The 27,350-nt window shown below is 47.0% G+C and overlaps 1 protein-coding gene across 1 annotated transcript; it reads right to left on the bottom strand.

Annotated features, from left to right (window-relative positions):
• Positions 1–193: 193 nt before the first annotated feature.
• On the bottom strand, positions 194–27,350 carry ATP2C2 (ATPase secretory pathway Ca2+ transporting 2). Its single transcript, XM_036390364.2, has 27 exons — positions 27,252–27,350; positions 21,511–21,621; positions 20,781–20,897; positions 17,977–18,066; positions 17,363–17,398; positions 17,210–17,271; positions 15,952–16,060; positions 15,726–15,875; positions 15,309–15,377; positions 14,929–15,004; positions 14,636–14,702; positions 13,364–13,488; positions 11,368–11,465; positions 9,876–9,977; positions 8,973–9,062; positions 7,500–7,601; positions 6,784–6,940; positions 5,022–5,192; positions 4,593–4,690; positions 4,455–4,505; positions 3,710–3,876; positions 2,996–3,064; positions 2,801–2,917; positions 2,069–2,216; positions 1,399–1,494; positions 955–1,096; positions 194–364 (listed from the first exon to the last, which is right to left on the bottom strand). Exons 1-27 carry the CDS (start codon positions 27,348–27,350, stop codon positions 252–254), a joined length of 2,832 nt encoding a protein of 943 aa, XP_036246257.1. The 3' UTR covers positions 194–251.

The raw sequence follows: 27,350 nt of genomic DNA, 5'->3' as shown, positions 1-27,350 counted from the left end.
TTTTGTCTGGGACTAGCTCAGCCTTCTGGAATAGAGATCAGTGTTATAAAAATATACCTGCTCTTGGTTAAAAAAAGGAGCCACTCTGGAGATTTCTGCAGACAGCTCACATGGAGGGGGAGAAGAGTCTCTGGTGTAAGGACTGTTGGTACAGCTGCACTTGAGTACCTTCAGGAAGGATGTGTGGGTCACAAAGCCATGGACTGGGATTGTCACAGCTGTGTTCCAGGTGTATTTCAGAGCAGTCTCAGTCAGTTGTGACATCCCCTGGTATGCTTTGGGGGGCAGCAGCGCTTTTCACAGAGTTTGATGAGCTCGGAAACCACAAACACCGAGGAAGCCAGGCCGGTGAGGAACAGCAGGTCTGGGAGAGGAGGGAGTGGAGGTGAGCCCAGCTGGGCAGGAATCCCAGCCCAGAGCTTCCCTGCAGCTGGAATTGGGCTGGTGAGCCCCTGTGAGCCCTCGTTGCACCCTTGCCAGCTGAGTTAGGGACAGCACTGCAGCACACAAGGGCCCCCCTCAGCTGGGATGGTCCCCTTGGAGGGTGGAAACAGGAATAATTTGGGATTCCTGCCCCCTGCTTATGACACAGCACAATGTAGATGGAACACAGTGTGGTAGGGTGCAATTTGCTGATTGCAATCTGTGTTCCATTTCAGCTGGGAAACTGAAGCTTAACCCAGCTCTTTACAAAGGGAGTGTCTGCATAATGATCTGAGAAATACCATCATACAGAGCTGGAAAATCTTGGCATGTCTCAATTTACTTGCATTTATGTGCAGTAAATCAATATTCAGAATGTAAGCTGGGATAATATGAACTACTGCTACTATTTGGGACAGCTCTGTGTAAATACACAGAGTTTGGAGCTGTTGGTTGATCTCTGCTACCAGTGATGTGCTGGGAGCTGACAGAGCCAACCAAAACCAAACCATTATTTATTTTGCAACTTACCTACCACTCCTAAATTCTCTGTCTGGAAGATCTTTTGGAGTGGAGGGATGTAGATAACTGCCAGCTGTCCCAAAAATGAGCCAAGCACGGAATACAAGAACATGCGGTTTCGGAAAAAGCCGATTTCAAATATCAACTTTGTCTAGAAAAGGGAAAAAAAAAATTAAAAGTAGCTTTTCCCAATCTCTGTTGGAGCTAAATGACACCCTGTTTCTTTACATTTCATCTCCATTACTTTTTAAGTTACATAAACACTAACTTAGAGCTATGTAATTGAAAGTGTAGTTGCTCTTGTGATGGATAATTTTATCTGTATAAAAAGTTGATAAAAATCATACTGCTTTAAATAACATTAAAAAAACCCTTACTATGCAAAATGCTGGTATTCTAATGTTTATGTTTGTGATTTGAGAGAAGAAATTACTGCTGACAGAGCCATCTCACCTGAGAGCGACATGTCAGGGCATTGAAGAGGTCAAAAAACACAAAACAGGTGAAAGTCATCGTTGTGGTTCGAGGAGTTATGCCCCCTGTTGGATTCTGGGAGCACACAAAAATTCAGGGGTTAGTTTAACCTTACAAAAATATGCCAATTCAATAGAAGAATTAAATGTTCCCTTTAATGAGCCCTGTCAAATCAAAGGGTAGTAAAACAAAGGAGTAAATGTAGTTCTAGCTGTTGTAGGTAGCATTCAGTTCTCTCTGCTAATTTTATAGTTTATGATCTTATCAATCATACTTGAAATTCTTAAACTGATGTGGACTTTGAGTAAAGAACATCCTAAATTAAATTACTGAAACTTAAAGTACCAACAGCAATCCATTGTACTTGGCATTTTCTGCTGGGAAAATGGAAAGCTGGAGGTGAAAAGTCCCTTAAAGTATTGATTAAGTAATAGGTTTCCCATTCTGGATTGGAAGGACCAAATTAGAGGTAACAGAGGGAGGCAGGAGCAGAGCTGGGAGCTGACCCTGCTCTTTCAGCCCTCTGCCCACACTGATCCTTCCCCATGGGATGGATTCCAGAAAGTTTCTCACGTCCTTCAGAAACTGCTCTCACTTTGTGCTCCACCCACCCTGATGGAAACAAGATCCGAGTGCAGATTTCCCTCACCTCCTTCCAGAAGACAAAGAGGGTTCCACTGATGATGATGATTGCTGACATGAAGATTTTCAGGATCAGGGATTTGCTGAGAATGGTGTCTGTGATGCACCTGGGGGGCTGCTTGATGGTGTCCCTGTCAACAGGTTCAACCCCCAAACTGCCTCCAAGAGAAGCAGAGGGATGTGTTAATTAATGCAGGGTCCCAGAATGTTCATCCTGAGAAACCAGGATGGAGCTGGAGGGTGCAGTTCTTTGGGACACAGTGTGACTATTCCAACAAGGTGACATAAGGCCCAAATTAGTCCATGTCACTGATACCAAAGGTCTTTTCTGCACATTGAGCTGCTAAAATAACATTAAATGCTCAGACCACCCCAGAGTGAGAGTGAGCATAATGTGGAAGCTGTAATTGTATTTAGCTGTAATTGTAATTAGCAGTTGGATGGTTCCTAAGTCTTGTGATTTTGGGGCATATCCCCACTACTCCCTGGTGGTACTTTCAGGATAACAGGCCATTCCTAGCCAAAAAATGGAATGGTTAAGTGATTCCACCATAAACCAGGAAAATACAGAAAACCTCAAGTAAATATGAAGTGCTTTTTGAACGATCAGGAGGGAACAGAAATGCAGCTTATTGAACCACTGATGATGATTGATGAGGAATCACAACAGTTTGTGTTCCTAGGCCAAATTCAGACATATTAAACCCAAGATTATTTTACTCATTGGGCTCTTCCATACCTCTGTGCTGGTGGCCCATCCATGATGATGTTGATCCATAAGATCTGCATGGCATTGAGTGGGTTGGGGAGGTTGAGCACTGTTGATAGGGTAATTAGGCTCAAAGCTGAAATACTCCTGCAAGCACAGAACATTATTGTGCAGGGCCTCACCCCAGAGGTGCTTTCACAGGAGCTGAAGCGAACAGGAACTTACGTGCTCAACTGGAACCGGACAAAATTTTTTATGTTGTAAAATATTCCCTTTCCCTCTTCTATTGCATTCCTGGAAGGGAGAGGGGATTTTATTAAGTAAAGAGCACTCCCACTGTTTACACTGAGCTCCCTGGGACACTCAAAACACAATTGTCTTTTGTAGCCCTTATTTCAGAGGAAGTTCAGAGCCCAGCTCAGGAGGAGGTTGTCAGTGCAGCTTCTCACTTACAATTCCTTTATCCACACATAGATCTGAAAGCCTGGCTCACGTGGCCAGGTTTTGGTTCATAAAGCAGGCCTGGGACCTATTTATATACTCACTGTACCTTGCCCACTCTGTTGTTATGAACCAACAGAGCATTGCAAATTACATTTTTCCTCTGAGCTTTCTGGATGAGGCAGAGTACGAGGTAGAATCATAAAGGTTGGAAAACACCTCCAGGATCACTGAGCCCAAATTATGACCAAAAAAGCTCTGATCTACCCAGACTGGTGCTCTCAGATCCCCAGTTAGAGGAACCAGGGCTTTCAGGTGCAAGGTGGCTTGGTCAACATCACTTGGAAGGAAAGTCATCGTTATGTGTGCAACTACAGACGAGTCGGATCCACCCTGGGGCTCTCCACTTCCATCCCCAGCCCTCCTCACACAACAAACAGGCTTGCTGCAGTAGCCAGCCAGAAAAGAGCTGCAGAGTAAGAAAATCTCCAAACCTACATGACTTTTGAGAAGTCATCATCCACGAGGATCATGTTGGCAGCCTCTTTGCTGACGTCTGTCCCTGCCCGCCCCATGGCGATCCCGATATCGGCGGATTTCAGGGCCACGGCGTCGTTGACCCCGTCCCCTGTCATGGACACCACAGCACCAGCCCTCTGCAAGGCCTGTGGGAGAGGACAGCTCAGGGGCTCTCAAACCAGGACAGGAACAAGCCATGCTGGCAATTCAGAGCCTGGACTGTTTGCTTTGCTCTTTTTGTATTGAAGGATCAGAAGCTCTGTTGGACTCTGAGGGTGAAATGGACTCGGCACCGCACAGAGCACAAAGCTCAGAGCAAGAATTCGGTTTTTCAGGAGTATAGAGAATCTCAATATATATATATATATCTCACCAGCAGAAGTTAGAAGAGGGGAGTAAAATCCTCAGAAATCATTCTCCTGATGTTGTAGTTGCTAATACCTCACTAGTTTTTTTTTTTTTTTTTGTATGCCCAGGGCCCAGACTTGCAAGAAACATCATAAAATCATAGAATATCCTGAGGTGGAAAGGACCCACAAGGATCATCAAGTCCAATTCCACAGCTAATACCTTCAGAGAAACAGTGCCAGTGCTCTAGCTGGGGTTTTACAATCCTTTAGTTTGAGCTGATGCTGCTGGGGAAGACCTGATCATCCAGAGAACTGAGGCCTCCCTCCCCCTTGTTTTTGTGAGGTGTACAATGAATTTCACAGGCTCTTATTACCTTTATTATTTTTAGTTTGTGCTTTGGACTTGTTCTGAAGAAAATGGAAACCTGAAAAACAACAAAGACAAAATATAATCTTGTATTAGATGTAAGCTATTGGAAATAGGCTTTTTTTAATGTAATCAAAGCCATTACATTTTGGACAGTGGAGGAGAGCTCTGCCTCTGCCAGTTGGTCCAGCTCTTCCCCAGACATGGCTTTCAGCTTCCCATTGCAGAGACCAATATTCTGTCCTGCAAAGAAAAGAGATACTCACTCTCTAAATATTAGTGGATTCTATAATGCTAGCAATGCTATCTGTGTCTTTTAGGAGGCTTACACTGAGATTTTGCCATTTCTGGTGCTAAAATAGTGTAATTAATTTACTGGAATTTGGCCCAGAGTTTGTAGCTGCTCTATACTCCATGTAATGTTTGTTTCAATGGAAAAGCAAAAATTCAGTGACCTTTAAAGGCTCTACTGAGCACACAGAAACGATGATAAAGTTGATTATTAAGGGATAAAACACTGGACTAATGTGACAGACATGCCACAGAGCCCCAGGAGAGCAGCAAAGTTTGGTACCTATAGCCACAGCTGTTTCCAGGGCATCTCCAGTGATCATCTTCACTGACACACCAGACTCAAACAGGATTTGCACAGCTTCTTTCACCCCAGCCCTTGGGGGATCAATTATTCCCACCAGACCTAGAAATGTTAGTTTGCCAAGTTCTGGACCTGAAGCCAAAGCAAGTACTAGTAACAGAGGGGAGAAAAAGAGGACAAGAATAAATTGTTAATGATGTATTTCCGTGCTTTAAAAGGAATATTTAGAGAGGATATTAAGTTGCCGGTTTCCCGGCAGAAAAAGTCATTAAAAACAGATCTTTAGTCATTACAATCAGATCTTGTATAGACACAAAAATTCAGTCCACTAAATAATAGTTTCTCTGAATGAGAGCATTTCTGTTTGACATGTTTCTCTTAGGATTTCTTTCTTTCTAATTTTAAGCTGTGTACCACGTCTTGTCTAAATGCAGATGGATTAAATCTGGACAGTGTTATGTTAAACCAGACACTGTTAAACTACTAAGTTAAACAATAGCATTCCTGCAAAAACTTACACTTTTTTTAAAACCTAAAAATGTGAAATGTAAATTCAGTTAAACCAGTGAAACTCCCACCATGTAAACATCCAGGCTCTGAACATTTTGTCTCTGTTCCTGGTGCACACCCGTTATCATTCAATCATTCTTAAATCACTCAAGGATATTTTGCCAGGGGTTCATGTCAGCATTGCTTTGATGATTGAATCAAAAGCTGCAGCAGCTGCCTGAGTTAATCACTTCCCCTCAGAGCAGTAATTTGCCATTGCCACGAGGGCAGATAATTTGGATATTTTAAATCAAGCACTGCACAGGGGCTCTTAACCACAGGACACAGGGTGGGAGAATCTGTACATTAACTCCACCATCCTCCAGATCCTGCTGCCAAGGCTTGTCCTCATCTCCTTACGAGCTGGGAATGGTGTCTGTGTCACTGTGTGGAAGCCTGAGATGTTTCTGGGGGGATCTTCTGGTGATGAAGGAGGTGCCACATGGATAAAGCTCCTGTGGGCTGTGCATTGACAGGCAGCTGGGATCAGGAGATCGAGAGATTTGGGCCTAGCAAAGGACTGAACCAAGCTTCAAACAGAAATCTCAGCTCCCAAATCCATGTTTGGAACTCCTTCCAAAGTGGCTTTTTGTTGCTGTCTTCACCAAAACCAAAACTTGGCAGAGCAGTGCTTAGATCAGGCTCAGCACAAAGCTCTGCAGTGCAGCACCCAGAGCGTGTCCCAGACAATCACAGCTCCCCATGGAAGAGAAACACTCAATTTCCAGTGGTTGTTTTCAGCTCCTTTCAAATTCACTAATTTAAACCCAGCACAAAAATCCAGATCAGCCAGCAGACCTAAGACATGGCCCTTGGCACTCTGACAAGAGTTTGGAAGAGACCGTGAAAGTGATCTAAGAACTGAGGGCTTTAAGGTGAAACTTGAGATTTAGACTGGAGATTAGGAATAAATTCTTCTCTGTGAGCATGAGGAGGCCCTGGCACAGGGAGCACAGAGGAGCTGTGGCTGCCCCTGGATCCTGGAATGCCCAAGGCCAGGTTGGACATTGGGGCTTGCAGCAGCCTGGGACAGTGGAAGGTGTCCCTGCCCATGGCTGGGGTGGGATGAGATGAACTTTCAAGTCCCTTCAACCCAAACCCTCCTGTGATTTTGTGAGGACTGAGCCTCTGCCCATCCTAACCATAACAGAGCAGGAAAGTTTTAGGCCAGATGGGGGCAGTAAGGACTGACCTCGAAGTCCTGAGGAGCCCATTCTCTTTTCCTCCTGCTGGTAGAGGGCTTTTTGCTGCGGTGTGAGTGACAACGAGATGCCACCACTGTTGTACAGAGTGCAGTGCTGGATAACTTCTTCAAATGCTCCTTTCATAAAGTAAATATCTTCCTGATCCTTGAAAGCAAGGAGAGAATACACTTTGTCCAAAAAATGGAGCATATTTTAAATGAAAAAGTCTTTAGGTAGAAAAGATCCTGTTTCCTCTTTTACCTGTTTCAAGAGATGCAGAGGAGCATATATTATGGATAGGATGGGATATTTTTGCTCTGGCCATTTTTCATGTTCAGCCCTCACAGACAGCATGGTGATGAAAAGGTTGGTGAGTTTTTAAACCAGAGCATAATATCAGCCAAAACGAGCTCCTTAACCCAGTAAGGGATAAAGGGCCAACCTTTCCTCCCAAACACCAGACCTCTCTCTCTCTGTCAGTTATCTCTGAAAAGATTTTGTTTTCCTGCTCGAATCACTGTATCAAAAGTATTCTCCCTCCCATTCAAACTCAGTTTTACAGGCTAAAAACCCCCACAAGCTGGGAATTTTGAGGTTTGTTCCATTTTCTCCCGACATAGTTAACTCCTGAAAACATTATTTGCTGAGGAGATACCATTTCATGCCCATTGTTGAGGTGCACAATTAGAAACACGAAACCAGCCCCTGCCTCTGTTTGCTTTACCTGATTTTTCAGTGTGCATTTCACAGCCATCCACTTCTGCTCAGAGCTGAATGGAATTTCCTTCTTTCTTACATAAATGTCCTTTATGTCAGCTAATTCCATCTGAAGCAAGGTAAAACAAAAAGAGCTCTGTGAGGCTGGGCATTGCCAAAACCTGGATATATTTTCCATATCACAAGGATTGACTCTTGACTGTGTCCTTCCAGGCTGTCAGATACCACAGAGCTCAAGAGAAAACATGAGGAGAGCAAAATTCATATTTCAAACAATTTTTTCCCTTTTGGTGTGGCTGATATGGGGTAAATTACATTGGAGTTTGAAGCTTGATTCCTGAAGAAGTTTTAAAGAATTAGGGAGCTGCTCTGCCTTTCTGAAAGCTTCAAGTCAAAGGAGGATCAAGTCCATTCCCTAAATCTATGGCTGAGCAGATTTCTGGGTTTCTTTTCTGGGTTATTTCCCAGCAACTCTAGTTGAAAGAAGAAAGGAAATAGCAAATAAGAGAATGGCCAGTTGTGGATGTGGCTTTGAATTATTTCCCAGTGAATTACACTCAAAAAGCAATTCACAACAAAACCTTTCAGTCCAAATCGATTCACTCCTGCTCCAGCAGTGTGGGGGTGTGCCAGGTGAAGTGGGAGACACTGGAAGCTGCTTTTGAGCACCTCTGTCCCCAGCTCCCACCAAACCAAAACATTAAGAAGAAAAATAGAAGAGACCCCCTCCCTCATATTCTGCCATTGCTTGGCTTGAATTCCAGAGCAGGAGGAAGGTTTTAACTCAGCGTCTGGGGAAAGGAAATGCCATTATTTAAAAAGAAAAAAACTTGAGAAATCACGATTTCACTGCTAGAGTTATGAACTTTAAAAGCAGGAGGTAAGATCAGGTGTTTGCAGGTGCATCCTATCATCAGGGACCTGAGGGCTGAGGCCACAGCCTGGGTGACAATGATGAGGTGACACCTTGGGGTGTTTCACAGCTCTGCCTGGGAGTGTGAGTCCAAAATTCATAAAAACATCTTGTTTTACATAATCATGACCAGGAAAAAGTATAAGCCAGCAGATGCCCCAAAATGAGGGTGACACTCTGCCATTCAATCTGGCCTGGCCTGTTCCTGCCCATTTTTAACTCTTCTCTTCCTCCTGGACTCTGGCACGTGCAGGAAATATAAAAAAGTCTGTCCCATCTGAGCCCACAATAAATGCATTACCCAGCCTAACTGCAGGATTAACCAAGCCAGGCAATGATTTCTGTCAGCACAGGAGCTCAAGGCAAGTGTTTGTCCATGACTAAAGGATGGCTGGGAGAGGAAACATCTGTGACCTTGGGCAGAGGGGACAAGAGAGGACCAAACCCAGCTGTGGAATTAACAGCAGTCTCACTCTGCTGCCAGACCTCACAAATCCAGCTTTTAAAAAATCATTTATTTATTTATTTATTTGAATTGCAGGAAATTTGAAACTCTAAGGGTCTTACCTTCATTGCCAGGGCAATGAGAGCTCCTTCTGTGGGTTGTCCTATCACGCTGTTTTTCCTGATAACAGCATTATTGACTACACAGCCAGCCTGGAGAAAGGGACAGGTTTGCATGAGCTATTTTTTGTCATTACTGAAGTCACAGCTTTTTAATCTCTTTAAATGAAATGATGCAAGGTTGGGGAATGAAAGGAGCCACATCCCAAAAGTTTTGGGAAAAATTCAGCAGCATCACTTGAGATCAGTTCTTGTGTTTTCTGAAGCCACTTAATGCATATAATACACCAATATTTTGGTAAAATATTATGCTTTGGATAAATTAACATCAAGAAAACATAAGATACATCTAATGAGCTTCATAGATCATGAAAATGAAGGCTCAGTCTCTCCTACTATTGTTTCTAATGTGCAGTATGAATAAAACAGGACCTAGTCTCCATTTGAGATTCCAGCTCAAATCATTTCACCACCCAAACACTCCACTTTACCCTACAGCTGAATGTTCAAAATTTTATGTAAGGCTGACACAAAACCCAGAGAACATCACAATAAATTTATAAACTGACTGTGTGGCTGGCTAATGTCTAGAAACTGTGCACATTAAAAACCTGAACAGGGTAAAATCTATTGGTTTCTCCTCTGCCAGAATTGTATTTTTCTCCAGAATATCATTGACTCCTGAAGCTGATGGCTCTGGTCTCTCCCTGCATGCCTTATGATCACTGCCTTTCACTCCTAACTTCAGGAATTACATCACACCCAGTCTTTCCATGAGAATGTTTTAGCAAACCAGTCCATTTTAGAATTACAAAAGTGGTTTTTTTCACACTAATTATCCAAAATTATTTGTGCAACTGAAAACTGAATGTAACTAGGATGAGCTGCTTCATAATTTATACTTACCTCCACGAGTTTCCCGACGGAGATGTTGGAAAATTCTTTAAGGATCTCCTTAGATGGCAGAAGATAAACATTTCCTTCTCCATTGTAGCCCACCCCGCTGACCTGAGGGAGGGAGAGAGAGAGGTGGGAAATTTCCCCTTTGCCAGGCAGGACTGGACTGCAGATGTGTGCAGGGGGCTGCACTCAAGAAAATTCTCATTTTGAAGGAGTGCAGGGGTTCTTCTTTCTCTCTCAAAGCAAGGCTTGAAGGAAAGGTTGCAGACAGTGACAATATCACATTAAAATGGCTTTTTAGGGACAAAAGGAGTGAATTTGTCCTATAGGGAACTTGTTTGCTGGGATTCCAGAAGTCTCCTGCAGCTCAGGGGAGAGATGCAGACCTTTGGCAGTGGCAGTGGCATCCCTGGGTTTGTTCAAGCCCTGCTCTCTTGACTGTCTGTCTCTCCTCTGCCTCACATTTTGCATTTTCCCTCATTTTGCACAGGGAGGAATGAACCAAGCAGAAAATGAAGCTGCTCTTATAATAAGTATTCCTGCAGGAGATGGAACAGGAGTGAGGTGACACAGAGAGTCCAGGTTTCTTCAGGAGGTTAAACTGAGTCTTATTGAAAACCTATTCTTTTATACACCATTCCAATACAGGTGGACCTGATTGGCCATTTAATCAACACCCCATCACACCACTGGCTAATTAAGAAGACAACCTTTGGCAAACATCTTATGAGAAAACAACTGTCCAAAACACCAGCTGCAAGATTGCTTGAAATCTTTCTCTCAACCTTCTCAAAACTGCCCAGAACAATTCCTGGGAAGGTTTATCTGTCTTTCTCTCTCTGACCAGACTGTCACATCCACAGGTCAGTGGCAGGTTTCAGAATTTACAGTAAGTGCAGGGAACAGCAGGTTTTGCCAATCACAGAATCACAGAATGACCAGGTTGGAAGAGACCTTCAAGGTCATCGAGTCCAAGACCAGCCCCAACCCCTCAATTACACCCTGGCACCCAGTGCCACATCCAGGCTTTGTTAAACACACCCAGGGATGGTCACTCCACCACCTCCCCAGGCAGCCATTCCAGTATTTGGTCACTCTTTCTGTGAAAAATCTTCTCCCTTATATCCAACCGGTATTTCCCCTGTCGCAGCTTGAGGCTGTGTCCTCTCATTCTGACATTTGTTGCCTGGAGAAAGGGACCAATCCCACCTGAGCACAGCCACCTTTCAGGGAGCTATACAGAGTGGTAAAATCACCTCTGAGTCTCCTTTTCTCCAATGAACACCTCTGTGGGACCCGAGCAGTTCTGTCCCCTCAGCCCCACCTCTGCTTGTCCCCAGGTCTGCAAAAACCCCTTCTCTGCATGGAATATGACAGAAACTGCTGGGTTTGGGGCTGGCCAGCCTCTCAGATTGGGTCTGAGAGAACCAAAAGCAGCTGGAGTGCTGCTGGATTCCAGCAGGAGAGGCTGGGTCGGCTCCTCAGGCCCCATCCCTACCTCAGCCTGGCAGCCGTCCGAGGTCACGAGCCGTGTCACCGTCATCTCGTTGGCAGTCAGGGTGCCCGTCTTGTCCGAGCAGATGACATTGCAGCAACCTGGGGCAGGGGTGGCTCCAGTCAGAACTGGGCAATGATGCAGCCCAGCAGGGAGATTGGGGGGGAGGGAACAAGTTTCACTCGTGGTGTTTGAACTGCACCGGTGAAAGGGAGAAAAGATTGGAAAGTGGGTGAGGTTCCTAACAGGGAAGGGAAGGGAAGGGAAGGGAAGGGAAGGGAAGGGAAGGGAAGGGAAGGGAAGGGAAGGGAAGGGAAGGGAAGGGAAGGGAAGGGAAGGGAAGGGAAGGGAAGGGAAGGGAAGGGAAGGGAAGGGAAGGGAAGGGAAGGGAAGGGAAGGGAAGGGAAGGGAAGGGAAGGGAAGGGAAGGGAAGGGAAGGGAAGGGAAGGATTTGAGTGTACACTGGGGCATTGTGAGCATCACTGGGGTGTGAGATGTGGCAGGGGACACCTGGAGAGGGTCACATTGTTTTGGTCAATGTTTCTGAGTTGCAGTATCAGAAGAGCTGTTCTATTCCAAAAAGACAGACCCAATTCCCACCCTGCCAATTAAGCCTTGCTTCTCCAAATCAGGAATAGCAGCCCTTCCCTGCCTCACCAAGGGACTGTGAGAGGAGATGGGTTAAAAACTGTCACAAAAAATACTCAAAGATCCACATCTAAGAGCAGAATCTGCCCCTTTGCTCTGCTCTGTGCCATCTTTTCCAGCAAGCACATTTTTCCACAGTCCATTTACAAAATACCACAAAAGGCTGAATTAGCAGAGGCACCACTTTCCAGATAGTTTCTACTCCCAAGAAGGGAGGAAATTAATACAAAATAAGCATCAGGCTCCAGCTCCCTTCTGAGTGTGAATATCTTCCCTGGCTCTGGGGGTGATCACAGTGCTCAGGCACAAACCCCATGAGCACAGTGACCTCCAGGTAAAAGCCTGGAGAGAAAATAAAGCAGATTGGGCTGCAGTTAAATGAATCACACTTTGGAAGGATTAGCAGACAGCAAAGCTGTGACCTCCAATACCTCATTTTCAGTGACTGATAATTAAAGAGGGATTGTTTTTCTCCTTTTCAGAAGTTTCCCAGACAGTTTTGGCTGTGCCTTCTCTGCACCTGCAGTTCCGCTCTGTGGGCGCAGCCCTAGCAGAACAAATTCCCTCAGGAGGGAAAAGCCCTTTCAGATGTCCTGGGTCAGGGCAGAGACAATAAAATCGGGGTGATAAGATTCCTTAACTGCAGAACAAACAAGGGCAGTTCAAACAATAGCAGTGTTTCCTGAGAGGACAGGTTTCAGCTGCAGGACCTGGCTGTGCAGCAGATTTTGGTGTTTATTGTGCCTTTAATGAGTGGTGCTGAAGAGACTCTGTGTCTCCTCCTCCATATCCCTGCCACCCTGACCAGGGCAGAGCAGCAAAGCCTGGAGTGAGGGACAAATTAAAGATAAGGGGAGCTGGAAGAACAATTCCATCCTGGTTCATTGTGCCCTGCAGCTGTGAGGTTGTGCTGGACACCTCCTCAAGTCCCCTCTGTCCCCCTCTCCGTGACTTTTTGGATATCAGGGAGATTTCCACCCAGCCTGCAGAAGGAAAAATGGCTTTATTTCTGCTGCCAGGAAGGGGCTGGGGAGGTTTTTTTAGCCAGACACTGAAGAAGTGGGAGGGATGGACCTGCAGGAGGATCCCACAGCATGGAGAGGAAGGAGAAACCAAGATTTTAACCCAATGTGTGCCTGCTCCCCGTGGGCTGGGTTGCACCATTCCAACCATGTTCACACCACCAAACTAAGGGAAACACAGGGCAGAAAATGTATTTAATTCTGAGTGGGTTGCTCTGTCCCAGTAACCCTATTCCAAATTTATTTTTCTGGATCAGCCCTGTGGCTGCCCAGCTCAGATTTTGGAGCCTGGCAGGTGACCAAGCCGTGTAGCCCCTCTGCAGCCTTACCTAAGGTTTCTACTATGGGCAGCTTCTTCACAATCACCTTTTTCTTGGCCATGCGCAGCACTCCCAGCACCAGGGTGACAGTGACCACGATGGGCAGCCCCTCAGGGATGGCAGCCACGGCCAGGCTGGGGACAGCAGAGACACAACAGCCTCAGCACAGGGGCCAAACCACAATACTGACCCAAAGGCGCCAAGGAACATCCCCAGGGCTGAGTTTTCCTAAGGGGATAGCCCTTGGGACTCCTGGCACACTGTAAATACAAAAGCAGGATGTTTATCCAGCCCTTCGAGCTTTTCCTGGATGATTTTGACAGAGCAGTTATTTTTCTTCTTTACATTGCCAAAGAGAAGTAATTTCTGGTTAAGCCAGGGTGTAGAGGTTGGATTTAATTTCATTTATTTAACTTTCTGAGGATGGGAATTGAATATTCCTTGGCATCAGGGCTCACATATTAACCACTGGCTCCTGGCCATGTGCAGCTCCTCACCTCCTCTCTTACCCCACAATGTGGGGGACAGAACCAGCTCCCCAAATGTCCCCATTATCAAAACCTGCAACACCTGATATGCTGGAAAAATCCACCCCAGTCTGTATATTGGATATTAGATATTCCTTGGGAAACTCTGAATGCTTCTAGGCACGTGCAAAATGTAATCCAGGAGACCTTATAAAACCATCACCTGCCCTCCAAAACTCAGGATTAACCACTTTCCTTGCACTGAATCAGTTTGGCTTCTCTGTTGTCTCCTCACCCAGGATTTTTTTTTTCTTTCCATAGAACACTTCTTTATTTAAGAATTGATTTTAGAACCATGACAACACCAAGTTAATAGGTTTTATGGGCACTGCTGAAAACACATTTTATTGTGTTTGATTAAGAAGCTGTGCATGCGTCTTTCTGCTGTGTGAGGTGTGCATTCCTTTCTTTAGATGTAAATCCAGTAGGAACAGCAAAGAGCAATATTTGCTGTTGGTACACTCCCACTAAATTCACAGCACAGATAGGAAAGGGCACTCACAGCAGGATGAGGTAGAGATGCCAGTGAAGATTTTTGAGATAACAGTTTGCAAAATTATATGAACCCTCAAGCTTAGTTCTGTTTTCCTCCACTCTGTTTAAATCTCACATTAATTTTGCCAGGGCATGAGAAATATGTATTTATGAAAGGTTTTACTCAAGTTTTCTTATGTGAAACATCCATGTTTTGAACAGGGAATTCCTTGGGATGTTTCATTAGAAGTGAAAGAGAAAAGGCCTCTCCAGTCCTCACCTGACTCCAATGGTGAACATGCTGAGGAGATGCTTCCCTTGCAGCCAGCCAATGAGCATTATCAAACCTGGGGGTGTAAAGGATTTAATTAAAAAAAGAATTTAAAAATTCCCTAGCCTGTTTTAGCTGATGTTGTAGAACTAAAACCCAATGAGGCATCCACATCTCTCCTTCAGTGCTGTCTCTGCTGGAACCCCCAAAGTCCAGGTAAGCCAGACCCACCAGTGCTTTTGGGAGAGCACAGAGGGATCCCACAGCCATCCATGCAAGCGTGAGCCCTGCATCCCACTCACCAATTATCCCAAAGGAGAACAGGGTCAGCTGCTTCCCCAGCCTGTCCATGCTCTTCTGCAGAGGAGTCTTGGGAGTCTGGAAAAAGTAGAGATGACTGGTTTTCCTTTGGATGTTGTGTGGATGAGGGGATGATGGTTAGCTCAGAGCAAGTGACCCAACAGTTCTGGTTTCAATCCATGGTCCCTTGTGCTTTTCCCACCCTCAACCCTCCAAGGGCAGAGCCTGTTCTGTCCTTCTCTGTCACTTGGTGTCTCTCACTCACACGGGCATTGTGTGGCAGCAGCAGAACTGAGCCCAGTGCACTGACTCCTGGCACTGCTCCTGCTCACAGACTTTCACCCAGGACATCCAGGATTTCCCCAGCCAGGGACTGTGTTACCTCCTCAGCCTGCATCATCTTGAACACCTCGCCAAACTGGGAATTCTCACCCGTGCCAATAACCACGCCCTGAAAAAAGGGGAAAAGAGAGATGGAGGTGGGAAAACCTAGAGAATCCCAGACTGGTTTGGGTTGGAAGGGACCTTAAGCCTCTTGTTCCAGCCCCTGCCGTGGGCAGGGACACCTTCCACTATCCCAGGGTGCTCCAAGGCCCATGCAGCCTGGCCTTGGGCACTGCCAGGGATCCAGGGGCAGCCACAGCTGCTCTGTGCCAGGGCCTCCCCACCCTCACAGGGAAGAATTCCTTCCCAATATCCAACCTCCCCTCCATCATTCACCTTTTCCTGTCTCTCCATGCCCACACCAAAAGAATCTGTAATTAATGCCCAGGAAAAGATCAGTGATGTCAGGACTCACTTTCCCCTTCCCGTATCGCACCAGGGTCCCCATGAAAACCACATTGCTCAGCGTGGTGATGTCCCCAGCCTCCAGCAGCACACCCTCAGTCTTGTTGCAAGGCTCAGCTTCCCCAGTAAAGCTGGATTCATCCACCAGCAGATCTGTAACCTAATTCAAAAGGTTCATTTCTGGCACTGTTAAGACAAGGGCTTTGCCAGCCAGGCTGGTTTCCAGCTGAATTTACCTCGATGAGCCTGAGGTCTGCAGGAACCCTGTCACCCACAGACAGGTAGATGATATCTCCAGGCACCAGCTCTCGTGCTAGAAGGTGCTGCAGTTTTCCTTCCCTTAGGCTACACGAGGCAAACGGAGGAAAAAGAAGAAAGGGAAGCAGGCTGTGAGGGTTTTATTCCTTCTGCAAGCTTGGGAATGTGGCTGGCAAGAAAGCAAGAAGCCTTGCCCCAAAGAGCTTCCAATGTAAATAAGAACAGAAAATCTTCATAGCAATGAGCAGAGGATTATGTTCAGCTTGGGCTTGGTTTTAATTCGTAAATAGATGGGCAGGTTATGGATGATTTACATTTCAGAAGTGACTTAAACATTGTTTATACAGTAGAGGAGCAATGAGAAGTTGTGCTTTCATGCTTTAAATAATAAATTGCAGATTCTTGAACCTAAAGAAGAGGCTTTTTAAAGCTAGAATTACCCCTGGCATTCCACTGTTGCATTCAAAGTGGAGCCTTCCAGGCAGTTGGATGCTTCTGGTGTCATATCATAAATAAATAAAGAACCAACAGTGGGGTTTGTAAGCTCCAGGGTGAACTTTGGACCAGAGGAAAACCCCACACCTCTTTGGCAGGGCAAGGCTTCCCTGAGCCTCACAACTTTTTCCTGTTGGCCGTGACAAAACTGATTTGCAAAGACATAAATAAGGAAAACATTTCCTGTGATTTCCAGCACTGATAACAAACATCAAAGCCGTGGGGAAAGCAGTGTCTGATCCACCCTGCAGCTGCTCCATGGGCTGTGACCTGGCTGTGCCTGTGCCTGACATGTGTGTGCAGCGCCAGGCAGGACAGGAACCCCATCCCACCTGCACCTGCACTCAGGTGCTGCTTTGTGCCCAGATCCTGGGGGGAAAACTACCCTAAAGCAAAAAAATATATACACAGGTGAGGTTTTTTCCTGCCTGGGGAGACAGTGACATGCAGGATGCTGCAGGGATGTGGAGCAGGATTTTTCTGGGACCCTCCTGTCTTAGCATTTATTCAATTCCACAGGATGCCTACTCCTTATTTCTAATTTTTCCCTAATAGTTAAACAAAAATTCTAATAATTTCTGATCAATACTGATTATTTCATCCCTGACCTAGAGCTGCACCCATTCACAGTGCCACCCCTCCAGAGACCAGCTTCTCACTATGTGCACCACAGCCTGGAATAAATCTCTTCTCCCTTTGGTGCTGCCCTCTCAGCCCCCTCCCTGCTCAGCCCTGGCTCACCAGTTGCACTCGGGGGGCACCAGCTTGTTGAGCTCTTCCAGGGACTTTTCTGAGCGATATTCCTTGGAAAGGAGAAGGGAGAGGAGAGCCAAGTTACAGCAGGGGGCTCAGTGCTGCTGGCCATGGCCACGGGCAGAGCTCTGCACAACCCACCTGGATGAAGGCCACGGTGACCACGATGAGCACAGCCTGAGAACAGAGGGGTTACAGGTGTGGGCACAGGGACCATGGGGCAGGACAGGGGCCACCACCGGGGGGACAAAGGACAGGGGCCACCACCATGGGGATGGGGGACAGGTGACACACACCATGGGGATCAGGAACACAACACCCACCATGGGAATGGGGAACAGGTGACACCCACCATGGGGGAAAGGACAGGGACCACCACCATCACGAGGACAAATGACAGGTGTCATATGGGTGATGGGGCCACCACTATGGGGATAAAGGACAGGTGACATCCACCATGGGAATGCAGGATGGGGGCCACCCATCATGGGCATAAAGGACAGGTGTCACATACCAAGGTGATATAGGACAGGTGACACCCACTGTGGTGATGGGGACAGGTGACACCATGGTGATGGGGACAGGTGACACATACCATGGTGATGGGGACAGGTGACACTCACCATGGTGATGGGGACAGGTGACACCATGGTGATGGGGACAGGTGACACTCACCATGGTGATGGGGACAGGTGACACATACCATGGTGATGGGGACAGGTGACACCATGGTGATGGGGACAGGTGACACTCACCATGGTGATGCTGGCGGCATCCTCGTACTCTTTGGTGATGACACTCACTAGAGCTGAGGCCAGCAGCAGGAGAATGAGGGGGTTTTTGAACTGAGAACACAAGGGAAATATGGAAGGAGAGGTGCTGAAGGTGAGCTGGCTGCAGACCCTCAGGAAGGGTCCCTCAGGAAGGGTCCCTCAGTCCCACAGGAAGGGTTCCTCAGGAAGCATCCCTCAGGAAGGGTCCCTCAGGAAGGGCCCAGCAGGAAGGATCCCTCAGGAAGGATCCCACAGGAAGGGTCCCTCAGGAAGGGTCCCACAGGAAGGGTCTCACAGGAAAGGGTCCAGCAGGAAAGAGCCCAGCAGGAAGAGTCCCACAGTCCCTCAAGAAGGGTCCCACAGGAAGGATCCCACAGGAAGGGCTCCAGCAGGAAGGGCTCCAGCAGGAAGGATCCCTGGGTGGTTTTGCTGCAGGCAGGGTCCCTCAGGAAGGGTCCCACAAAAAAAGGTCCCTGGGTGGTTTTGCTGCAGGAGGGGTCCCACAAGAAGGGTCCCTCAGGAAGGGTCCCTGGGTGGTTCTGCTCCAGGACCCTCCCTGCATCGTGGTCAGGTTCTGCAGTTCCTGCCCCACAGGGGATTGGTGGCCTTGGGGACCAGCAGGACAAAGTCTGCTGCAGTCTCAAACTGCACCAAGGGAAATGTAGCTTGAATATGAGGGAAAATTTTTTCACAGAAATGGTGATAAAGTTCTGGAATGTTCTGCCTGGGTAGGTGGTGGAGTCACCATCCCTGGCTGTGTTTAACAAAGCCTGGATGTGGCACTGGGTGCCAGGGTTTGGTTGAGGGGTTGGGGCTGGGTTGGACTCGATGGTCTTGAAGGTCTCTTCCAACCCAGGGATTCTGTGAATTCTGTGAAGTTCACACCAAAACACTTTCCCCCTTTTTGCACAGGCACTGCTCCCCTTTGCAGACACAGAGGTGATTCCAAAAGCTTCTTAGATGCACAATAAGAACAAACAAAACCTTTACTGTCTTTTTAGAATCTGAAACCAGAAATCCTCTTTCTTCTTTTTCATTTTTTCTTTAATTAATCTGCTCAAATCTTCACTGGACCCAGGGCTGTGGGAGTCAGGTGCTCACTTGTTTCACTTCTAAACAGAGATTTTGAGGCCCCTTTTCCTACCTGAGAAAATTACAGCTCTGTTTAACTGCTGTGGGAATTGATGGAAAGGAATTAAATGGATAAAGATAAATCTGCCTGCTTCATGCAACAGATGTGTGGTGATGCTCAGCAGGAAAGCCAGGGTTTAAATTTATTCCTGGATGGATCCAAAGGTGAAAGTCCCTCCATTCCTCTTTGGAAAATCGAGGCAAAGGGAGTGTTTACAAAAATAGCAGCTGGAAAAAGCCACAGCAAAGGGCTGCTGGGTGTGAATGGTGCAGGAGCAGAGGCACCAAAAGACTGCAGGAGGATCAGAGATGTATCAACAAATCCCTTTGGTGTCCCTGTAGGAGAAACTGGTTCTTAAGGCTGAGCAGAAAAAAACCCATCTCACTTTTTACCAGGAATCCTTGGAGAGATTTAGTGATCCTTACCAAAAGCTTAAAGAATATCAATCATATAAAAAAAGGGATGAACCATGAAATAAAAATGAAGTCTTTCAAAGCAACACAAATCCTTGTGATTCAACTAAGCAAGATCAGTCAAATCACTGGTTGGAATTGAAAAATAAAAACAAACAGACAAGGCCTTCTTGTCTGGTTAAAAGCTCTCAAAGAGACGTGAAAATTGTATTAAATGCTGTTGAGAAATAGATAATAAAAGCAAAACTCAAGGATAGCTCAGGAAGAGCTGGGGAAAGAGAAGATGACAAATATCACTTTCTGCCTGGCTTTTGGGGCAGTTGGTGTGAAATTGTGGATGTCAGCAGCACATGGCACCATTTCTGAATGTACCTGTCACTGAATCTCTGACAGAGACCCTGATGCCTCAGGTTTTGGCTTTTCTATTTCTCACATTCTGTGCTGCTTCAGTGTGTGGGTCTGGGTTCACATCAGGGGATGCTGAGCTCTGGGCACAGAGCAGGGAGACAAAACAATTCCTGCTCCAGCTGGGCACCAAGGACAAATGATCCAAATCTCAGCCCAGGAGCACAAACCCCGTGGGCTGGAGAGAGAAAAACGAGGATGGGACTGCAGGGGCTAAAGCTGGAATGGGACAATGAACTGCAAGATGCAAATGGAGCAGAACTGATCCCAGGGAGAGACCCCGTGACCAATTGTCCATTTTTTTTTTTTGGTGGCCATTTTGGGTTGTGCTGCCCAAGGTGGATCCTCTTAATGAATCCCTACTTTATCTCCATCTAGTCTCTGTTCTGGGTCAGCCTTCACAACCCTAAAACTCCCCTGAGCTCCACAACTGCCCCTTTCCTGGAGGGACCGACAAAATCAGAGCATCTCCAGACCAGAGCATCCTCCAGCCACCACTGGCTCTCCTCAAACCTTTCACAAATTTCTCACTTGCCTTAAAGGGAATAAATATGCTCCAGCAGTCTGATCTACAGTTAGATTTGTGGGCTGTGTGGGGATGAAAAGGTCCATTTCTGTTTGCAGATGTTATCTGCACCCTCAGGGAGCTGCAGAGGAGCCTCACAGTGGCTTTTCCCAGGAGAAGGAGCAGTTCCTGTGCCCAGGGCACAGCCTGTTCCAAGGCTCAGCCTCTGGAAGTAGAAACCCTGAATATTTCAATGCAGGCACACGCTCAGCAAAACCCAGCCAGGTTTTGTTCCTGCCAAGAAATGAGGATCTGTGCAGAAAATCCTCACCTGGTCCAGATATTTCTTCCATATTGGCTCTGTGTTCTCTACTGAAAATTCATTCCAGCCGTGTTTTGACCGGCGCTGGAGCACGGAAAACTCAGAGAGTCCAGTCTGTAAATCAACCTAGAGAGGAAAGAAACCCAAACCCATTTCATATTATAGTTACAGAAAACTTATTATGTCAAATTTATATTAAACCCCTATTAGCAGACTAGGCAAGATCTTCATGGCTCAGTCCCACATGAAGAAAATAAATCTGTCTGTTGTTCTTCTGTTTAAATATGTATTTTTGTTAAACTATAAAATTTTACCATCAACCACCACAGAAACCCATGAAGTAAGCACAAGTTAATTAAAAAAAGTATATTTCTAAGAGGGAGAAATTATATCATAGATGATGAATTAGAAATCTAAAATAGTAAAAGAAAGAAGGATTTTCTGACTGCACTGTGTATTTAAAGAGAAAATAAAAATAAATACACCCTGACAAAACTCAAAGGGAACAAAATGAGAAGGGATAAAATCTATTCTGCCTGGATTTAAAAAATCCTGAGGTCAGAAACCAAAATATAGCCAAGCACTAAAGCTTTCCCTGGCTGTGGGGACACTCAGAGGATCCATCCCACAAAAAGCCAGTGGAATTGGGCACTCCAGTTTGCAAGGCAATCAAAGGCTGATTTTGCAGCTCAGGCCATTCCCACAGGCAGATCCCACATTCCCAAGGGCAAATCCTTACGTTGAGGGCTCTTGCCAAGTCCTCCTTGTGGCATTTACAGGCGTCCTTCGGGGGCAGCACTGCCACCTCCTGCTCCTGCTGGATGATTTTCAGCTCACACTCCTCCTGGGGCTGAGCAAACACAGCAAAGCACTCGTCAGGTGAGAGCAGTGTTAATTAAAGCTTTCCAGCAGCTCCTTGCTTCTTCTCTTCATCCCATTCCCTTCCCTCCCCTTGCCAGCTGGGCTCCTTCGGTCACTACAACACTTCCCAAATCTCAGAGCTTTAGTACCAGCTCGAATTAATCCTGAGCGCAGGCTTAAAGGCAGGGGCAGGTTCTTGTGGGGGGAGAGAGGCTGTGAGGAGCTGGGGAGCCACAGAGGGAAGCTCATGGTGCTGGTGAGGAAAGGTTTGTGCTGATCAGGAAAGGTTTGTTCTGTTTGAGTGTCCTGCCCCAGAGCAGCTCCGTCCCCTGCCAGTGTCTCACAGCCCAGACTCGGTGCCCAGAGCAAGGAAAACACCTTTCCCCTCCTAAAAACATAAGAAATGAACTGAAAATGTGAGCTAGAAGTGTGAGCCAGAAGGAGAAGCAAAATCTGCCCTCCTGTGTCCAGGGCTGTTTTGCTCCACCACTGACTCTGTAACTCCTCCAAGCAGGGTAAACCCTTCCTGCCCCATCCAGGCAGCCCAAACCCTCAGCATCCCAACCTCTCCCTTTCAATTCCCCTAATTTCCTTCTCTAAAATGCACTTCCCACAGCAGCAGCAACCCCAAAATCTCTGCCAGGCCCACAGTGAAGGCACTGTGATCAGGCTAAGAACAGAGAGGGAGAATTCTGCCCCTTCCCAAGGGACAGGAGCTCCATTCCCTTTTCCCTTCATCCATAAAGCACAGGAGGGTGTGCTCATTAAAAAGGAACCCCCAGAGAGCGTGGCAGGCACTGGGCACCAGCTCCCAGCACCCTGGAGTGTTTGCTGTGGGATGCACTCAGGTCTGGCTCTTCCTCCTGCAGGGGTATTTGGAGACTTGAACATTCAGGAACTTTCTAGGAATGTGCAGGGCTTTGCAATCTAAAGCCTGAGATAAATTCAGAAAATCATAAAAGCAGAAAATGATAAATGCAGAAAATGTCCTTGGCTGTTTTCTCATGGAGTTGGTTTCAGTTTTGGGGTTTCTGGAGGGCTCAGAGCATCTCTAAGCCCTGATCCTGGACCAGGCTTTAGCCATATCCATCTGTTGCAGCCCCTTTTAAGGCCATTTCCTGACATTTCCCTCAAGCTGGTGACCCCATTTTGCTCAGAGAAGCTGCAGCACTGCTCCCCTTTTTGAGCCATCCTAGCACTGGACATCACCCTTATCTCCCCATCTCCTTAACAGACCTCTTGAGAAGGGACAAAAATACCCCTTCCATGTTTAAAACTCATGATTTATTGGATTTATATCCCTCGTTGGGGGATTTATTTGATTTATATCCCTGTTTGGATGTCCTGGTTGTACAAATCCATCAGTTCCCTGTAACTTTGTTGACATCCAGACACTGAAATCCCAAAAAGCCACTTATGAAGATGGAAGGGTTTGGTGGGAAGAAAACACAAGGCTGCCATGGATAAACACATCCTGGAATTCACTTCCAGCCTGATTAATGTGGATCCTCTGTGCTGCAGGTGACACACACAGGTATCAAGGTGCAGCTCTGCCCTGGAGGAGTTTAAATTTTAATAAAAGCAGCTGGAGGGCAGGAAGAGACCTGGACATGAAGATAACATGCCTGCAGTCCCCAAGGGAAGCGGGGCCCAGCTCTATCAGCAATATTTACCTTTAAAAAGGTGTGGAGGAAATAAATGCCAAAGGCCCTGGATGTGTCTGAGCCCTCTGTGGCTTCTGCTCCTGGCAGCCAGGGGCTGCTGTGACAGGAACAGCTTCATTGGGATGAGTTCTCCCAATAAAAGGCTTCTCCCTTATGAGCATGGCACAGCTTTTCCCACCAGAACAGCCCCTGAAATGCATCAGAGGGGCCCCATCTCCCTCCTCCTCCTCCTCTGCATGTGCTGCCTCTGCAGAGCCCCTGTGCCCCAATCCCATCCCACCCCATGGATGTGGGGTGCCAGGCAGTGTCCTGGGCAAATCCCATCCCAACCAAACCTCTCCTGGCTGACATTGCAAAGCAGATGTGGCTTATCCACAATATCCATTTACATTTATAACCTTTATCCTTTCTGCACAAGAGCACAGACTCCACACAGCAGGGCAGGAAGAAATAACAAAAGGGGAATTCTCAGTTTATCTATGGCTTTGCAAGATCAGGAGATACTGGAGGCTGTAAAGAGCAGCTGGTGTGGCTGGGAGCCACCTTGGAGGTACCTGAGCATCCCTCATCCCAAAACAATCCATCAATTGTGCCACTGAGCAGCCCATGTGGAAGAAAGAGAGCGTGGGGCTTTCTGCAGAGCACACAGCCCTTTTTGTGTACTCTGGCAAACAGCCCAAAAATATCAGTTCTAGGGATTTTCCCCCACCTCTGCCTCTGCTGAGGCTTTGCATATTCTTTATATTCTTTTCCCTGTCTTAGGTTACTTTGGAGCAGCTACTGGACTGCAGTCCAGAGTGGGCTGGGTTATTTAGTCTTCATGAAGCCTTTCCAAACATTAAAATTAATCCCTGCCAAAAATCCAATAAATTAATCAAACCATTCTCTCCAAAGCTTTTTACATTTCTTTTTTTTTTTTTTTGGGTGGACATGGCAGGCAAAAATACCCATGTTCCAGGGGTGCAGGCAGGATGCAGAATCCAGCCCAGAGCAGCCCTCAGCCCTGCAGGTGAGGAACTGCCTTGCTGGGCTTCCCTCTCCAAGCTCCCAGCCCTTTCCCACCACCACCACCACGATTTCTGCACCTCCCACACAATTTCCCACTCCCCTGTTGCACATCTGCCAACAGAATTCCAATGTTTTTACGTGAAACAAAGATCTTGTCCCCCTGCTTGCAGATACAAATTTCAAGGTAGTGCCTTTGATTGTGCAAAAGGCCCCAGGTTTTGCAGCAAAGCTGATCTGAAGCACCCAGCTGCAGCCCCTTGAGAGTGCTGCCCTGGGCTGTGCCCACTGGGGTGCCCCTGCTACCTGGGCAGAGGGAAAAGGGGATGTAAAGAAGCAGTGCCCAGGCTTTTCTCCCACTTTCAAACACACTGGGATGCTCAGAAGAAAAAAAATCTTTGACTGTTCTTCAGATTTCTGCAGGAAACAATTCTCCTGAAGTGGAAATCAGCCCCACAAGAATTGCCCTGAAATGGGGACTGAATTCCCCTGGTTCTGAACGGGGGACTGCAGGAAGGGGTTAAACCATGCCCAACAGAGCCTGCACAGGGCTGGGTGTGTGCTCTGCCATCTCTAGGAAACACCATGGCCACAGGTGAGCTGGTCAGCACCCCACAGTGACAGCTCTGGGGCTTTCCTTCACAGGAAATGTTGGGGAAGGCATTTCCTCACCAAGTCTTGGGCATTTCTCCTGCCTGGAGTCCCATCAGATCACCTGCAATCACACCTTTATGGCCCAGCACAGTGCTTTGACCAAAATATTTATATTTATATTTATATTTATATTTATATTTATATTTATATTTATATTTATATTCATATTTATATTTATATTTAATGTATTTTATATAGTATCTATATTTATATATGTATTTTATATATATTTATATATATTTATTTAATATATTTCTATTTCTATTTCTATTTCTATATAGTATATATATTTCTACATGTATTATATATATTTTATATATATTTATTTTATATATTTATTTTATATTATTTTATATATTTATATTTATATTTATATTTATATTTATATTTATATTTATATTTATATTTATATTTATATTTATATTTATACTTATATTTTGCACATAAGATTGAAAGTGCTCTGCAACTATTTTCAAGTGAAGTAGCAAAATGCCATCAAGTTGGGGGAAAATGAGTAATTTACCAGCCTAAATCATACTCTGGGAATAAGTTCCTGATTTACCAAGTTTTTATTTTCATTTTACACTGCTGTCTACCTCCTACCCCATGCCAAAGCTCTCCTCACCTTCCTCTCCTGTTACACACAGACCACTCTCTGCAAGGACCAGAGCTGAGGTTCAAGAGGGGTTTAGGTTTGGAGGCAAACACATGTCACTATTTATTTTGGCACAGCATAAATGGTGCAGCCTAAGAACAAGCCAGCCTAGTTGCCAGTGGCCTCCTGCCTACGTGCAATCAGAAATCTCAGGTGCCCACCAAGCCAGGGCGCAGGGACTTTCTGTAACCTCATCAAGATCTTCTTTTCCTGGGGTTTTGAGCTCTGGGTGAGCAGTGTAGAGCAGCATCACCCCATGCACTGCACAGGGTGAGAGTTCAGTGTCTCATTTTCCTCTCCCTGTGACACTGACCCACCCCACATGGCACAGACGAGCCTCAGGAAGGGGATTAGCTGAAATGATAGCTGGGAAAGGCTTCAGTCACTCAGGAAAAGCTCATGAATCTCTCCAAGTACGTGGCTGGAACTCATTGGGATGGCAGTAAGGGCTAAGCCCACGTGCTGAAGGATTTAGACAAATGGGGTTCACGTGGCAGAGCACCCAACCCATCTGCCTTGCGCCAGAAAAACTGGGGCTTGAGCCATGGGAGCCTTGTGCTGAGCAAATAATCAGATCATCCCAGACTGGAAGATTTTGTGGTGAAAAACCAAGAAGAACAGCAAATATGTCACCCAAACCACCACTGGCCACTCCATCTGCACTGGGGACAGGGAGGGCACAGCAGTGCAGCATTTTGCAGGGAAGGAAAGCAATATTTCCTAGTGGACACTGTGGAAAGCCAGAACTCTCCTTGGCCACTGGCCACCAGCCATGACTGCAGGAACAGCACAGAGGGGTGCAGGGACAGGGTCAGAGCCTGAGGGTCAGAGCTTCAGGGTCACATCCCGAGGGTCACAGCCCCAGGGTCACATCCTAAGGGTCACAGCTCCAGGGTCACAGCCCGACGGTCACAGCCCCAGGGTCACAGCCCCAGGGTCACAGCCCCAGGGTCAGAGCCTGAGGGTCACAGCCCCAGGGTCACATCCTAAGGGTCACAGCCCCAGGGTCACATCCCAAGGGTCACAGCTCCAGGGTCACAGCTCCAGGGTCACAGCCCAAGGGTCACAACCTGAGGGTCACAGCCCCAGGGTCACAGCCCAAGGGTCACATCCCGAGGGTCACAGCCCCAGGGTCACAGCCCCAGGGTCACAACCTGAGGGTCACATCCCGAGGGTCACAGCCCAAGGGTCACATCCCAAGGGTCACAGCCCCAGGGTCACATCCCGAGGGTCACAGCCCCTCAGCCAGTGACCAGCACTGGTGGCAAGGTACCCTGGGGACAGGGGAGCCCTGCTCTCCATTTCCTCAGTCGTGCCCACACTCCCGTGGCACTCCAGGGCTCTCCCACGTTCTTCCTTGGTTTGGAAGCTCCTCAGAGCAGGGAACAAAGCTCCTGGGCAGGATTCGGGCCTCATCTCTTGGATTACTGCATAGAAACAAGGCTCCCCGTGGCTCCTGACCCTGGCAAACAGCACCCACCTCATCCCCCTGCTGCGGGAGCCACTGGGCTCGCACGGAGCGGGGACAGCGCAACCACAGCGACCTCGAGTTACCGGCGGGGACAAAGCAGGAGAAGCGCACAGAGCGAACCCCAAGCACACAAACTATCCCAGCAGGTCCAGGCAAGAGGCAATCCTCACCTCCTCTTCCGGCTCGCCGCTTCCCAGGGGCTGATATTTCTGCACGAAGCGGAGGAGCGACTTTTTCTGGAAGAATTTAGCGATGCTCCCTTGGCCCAT

This window comes from Molothrus ater, chromosome 12 (genome assembly GCF_012460135.2).
Source record: "Molothrus ater isolate BHLD 08-10-18 breed brown headed cowbird chromosome 12, BPBGC_Mater_1.1, whole genome shotgun sequence".
NCBI lineage: Eukaryota > Metazoa > Chordata > Aves > Passeriformes > Icteridae > Molothrus > Molothrus ater.
The sequence above is the reverse complement of the archived record's forward strand: the minus strand, read 5'-3'. Positions and strand labels throughout refer to the sequence as shown.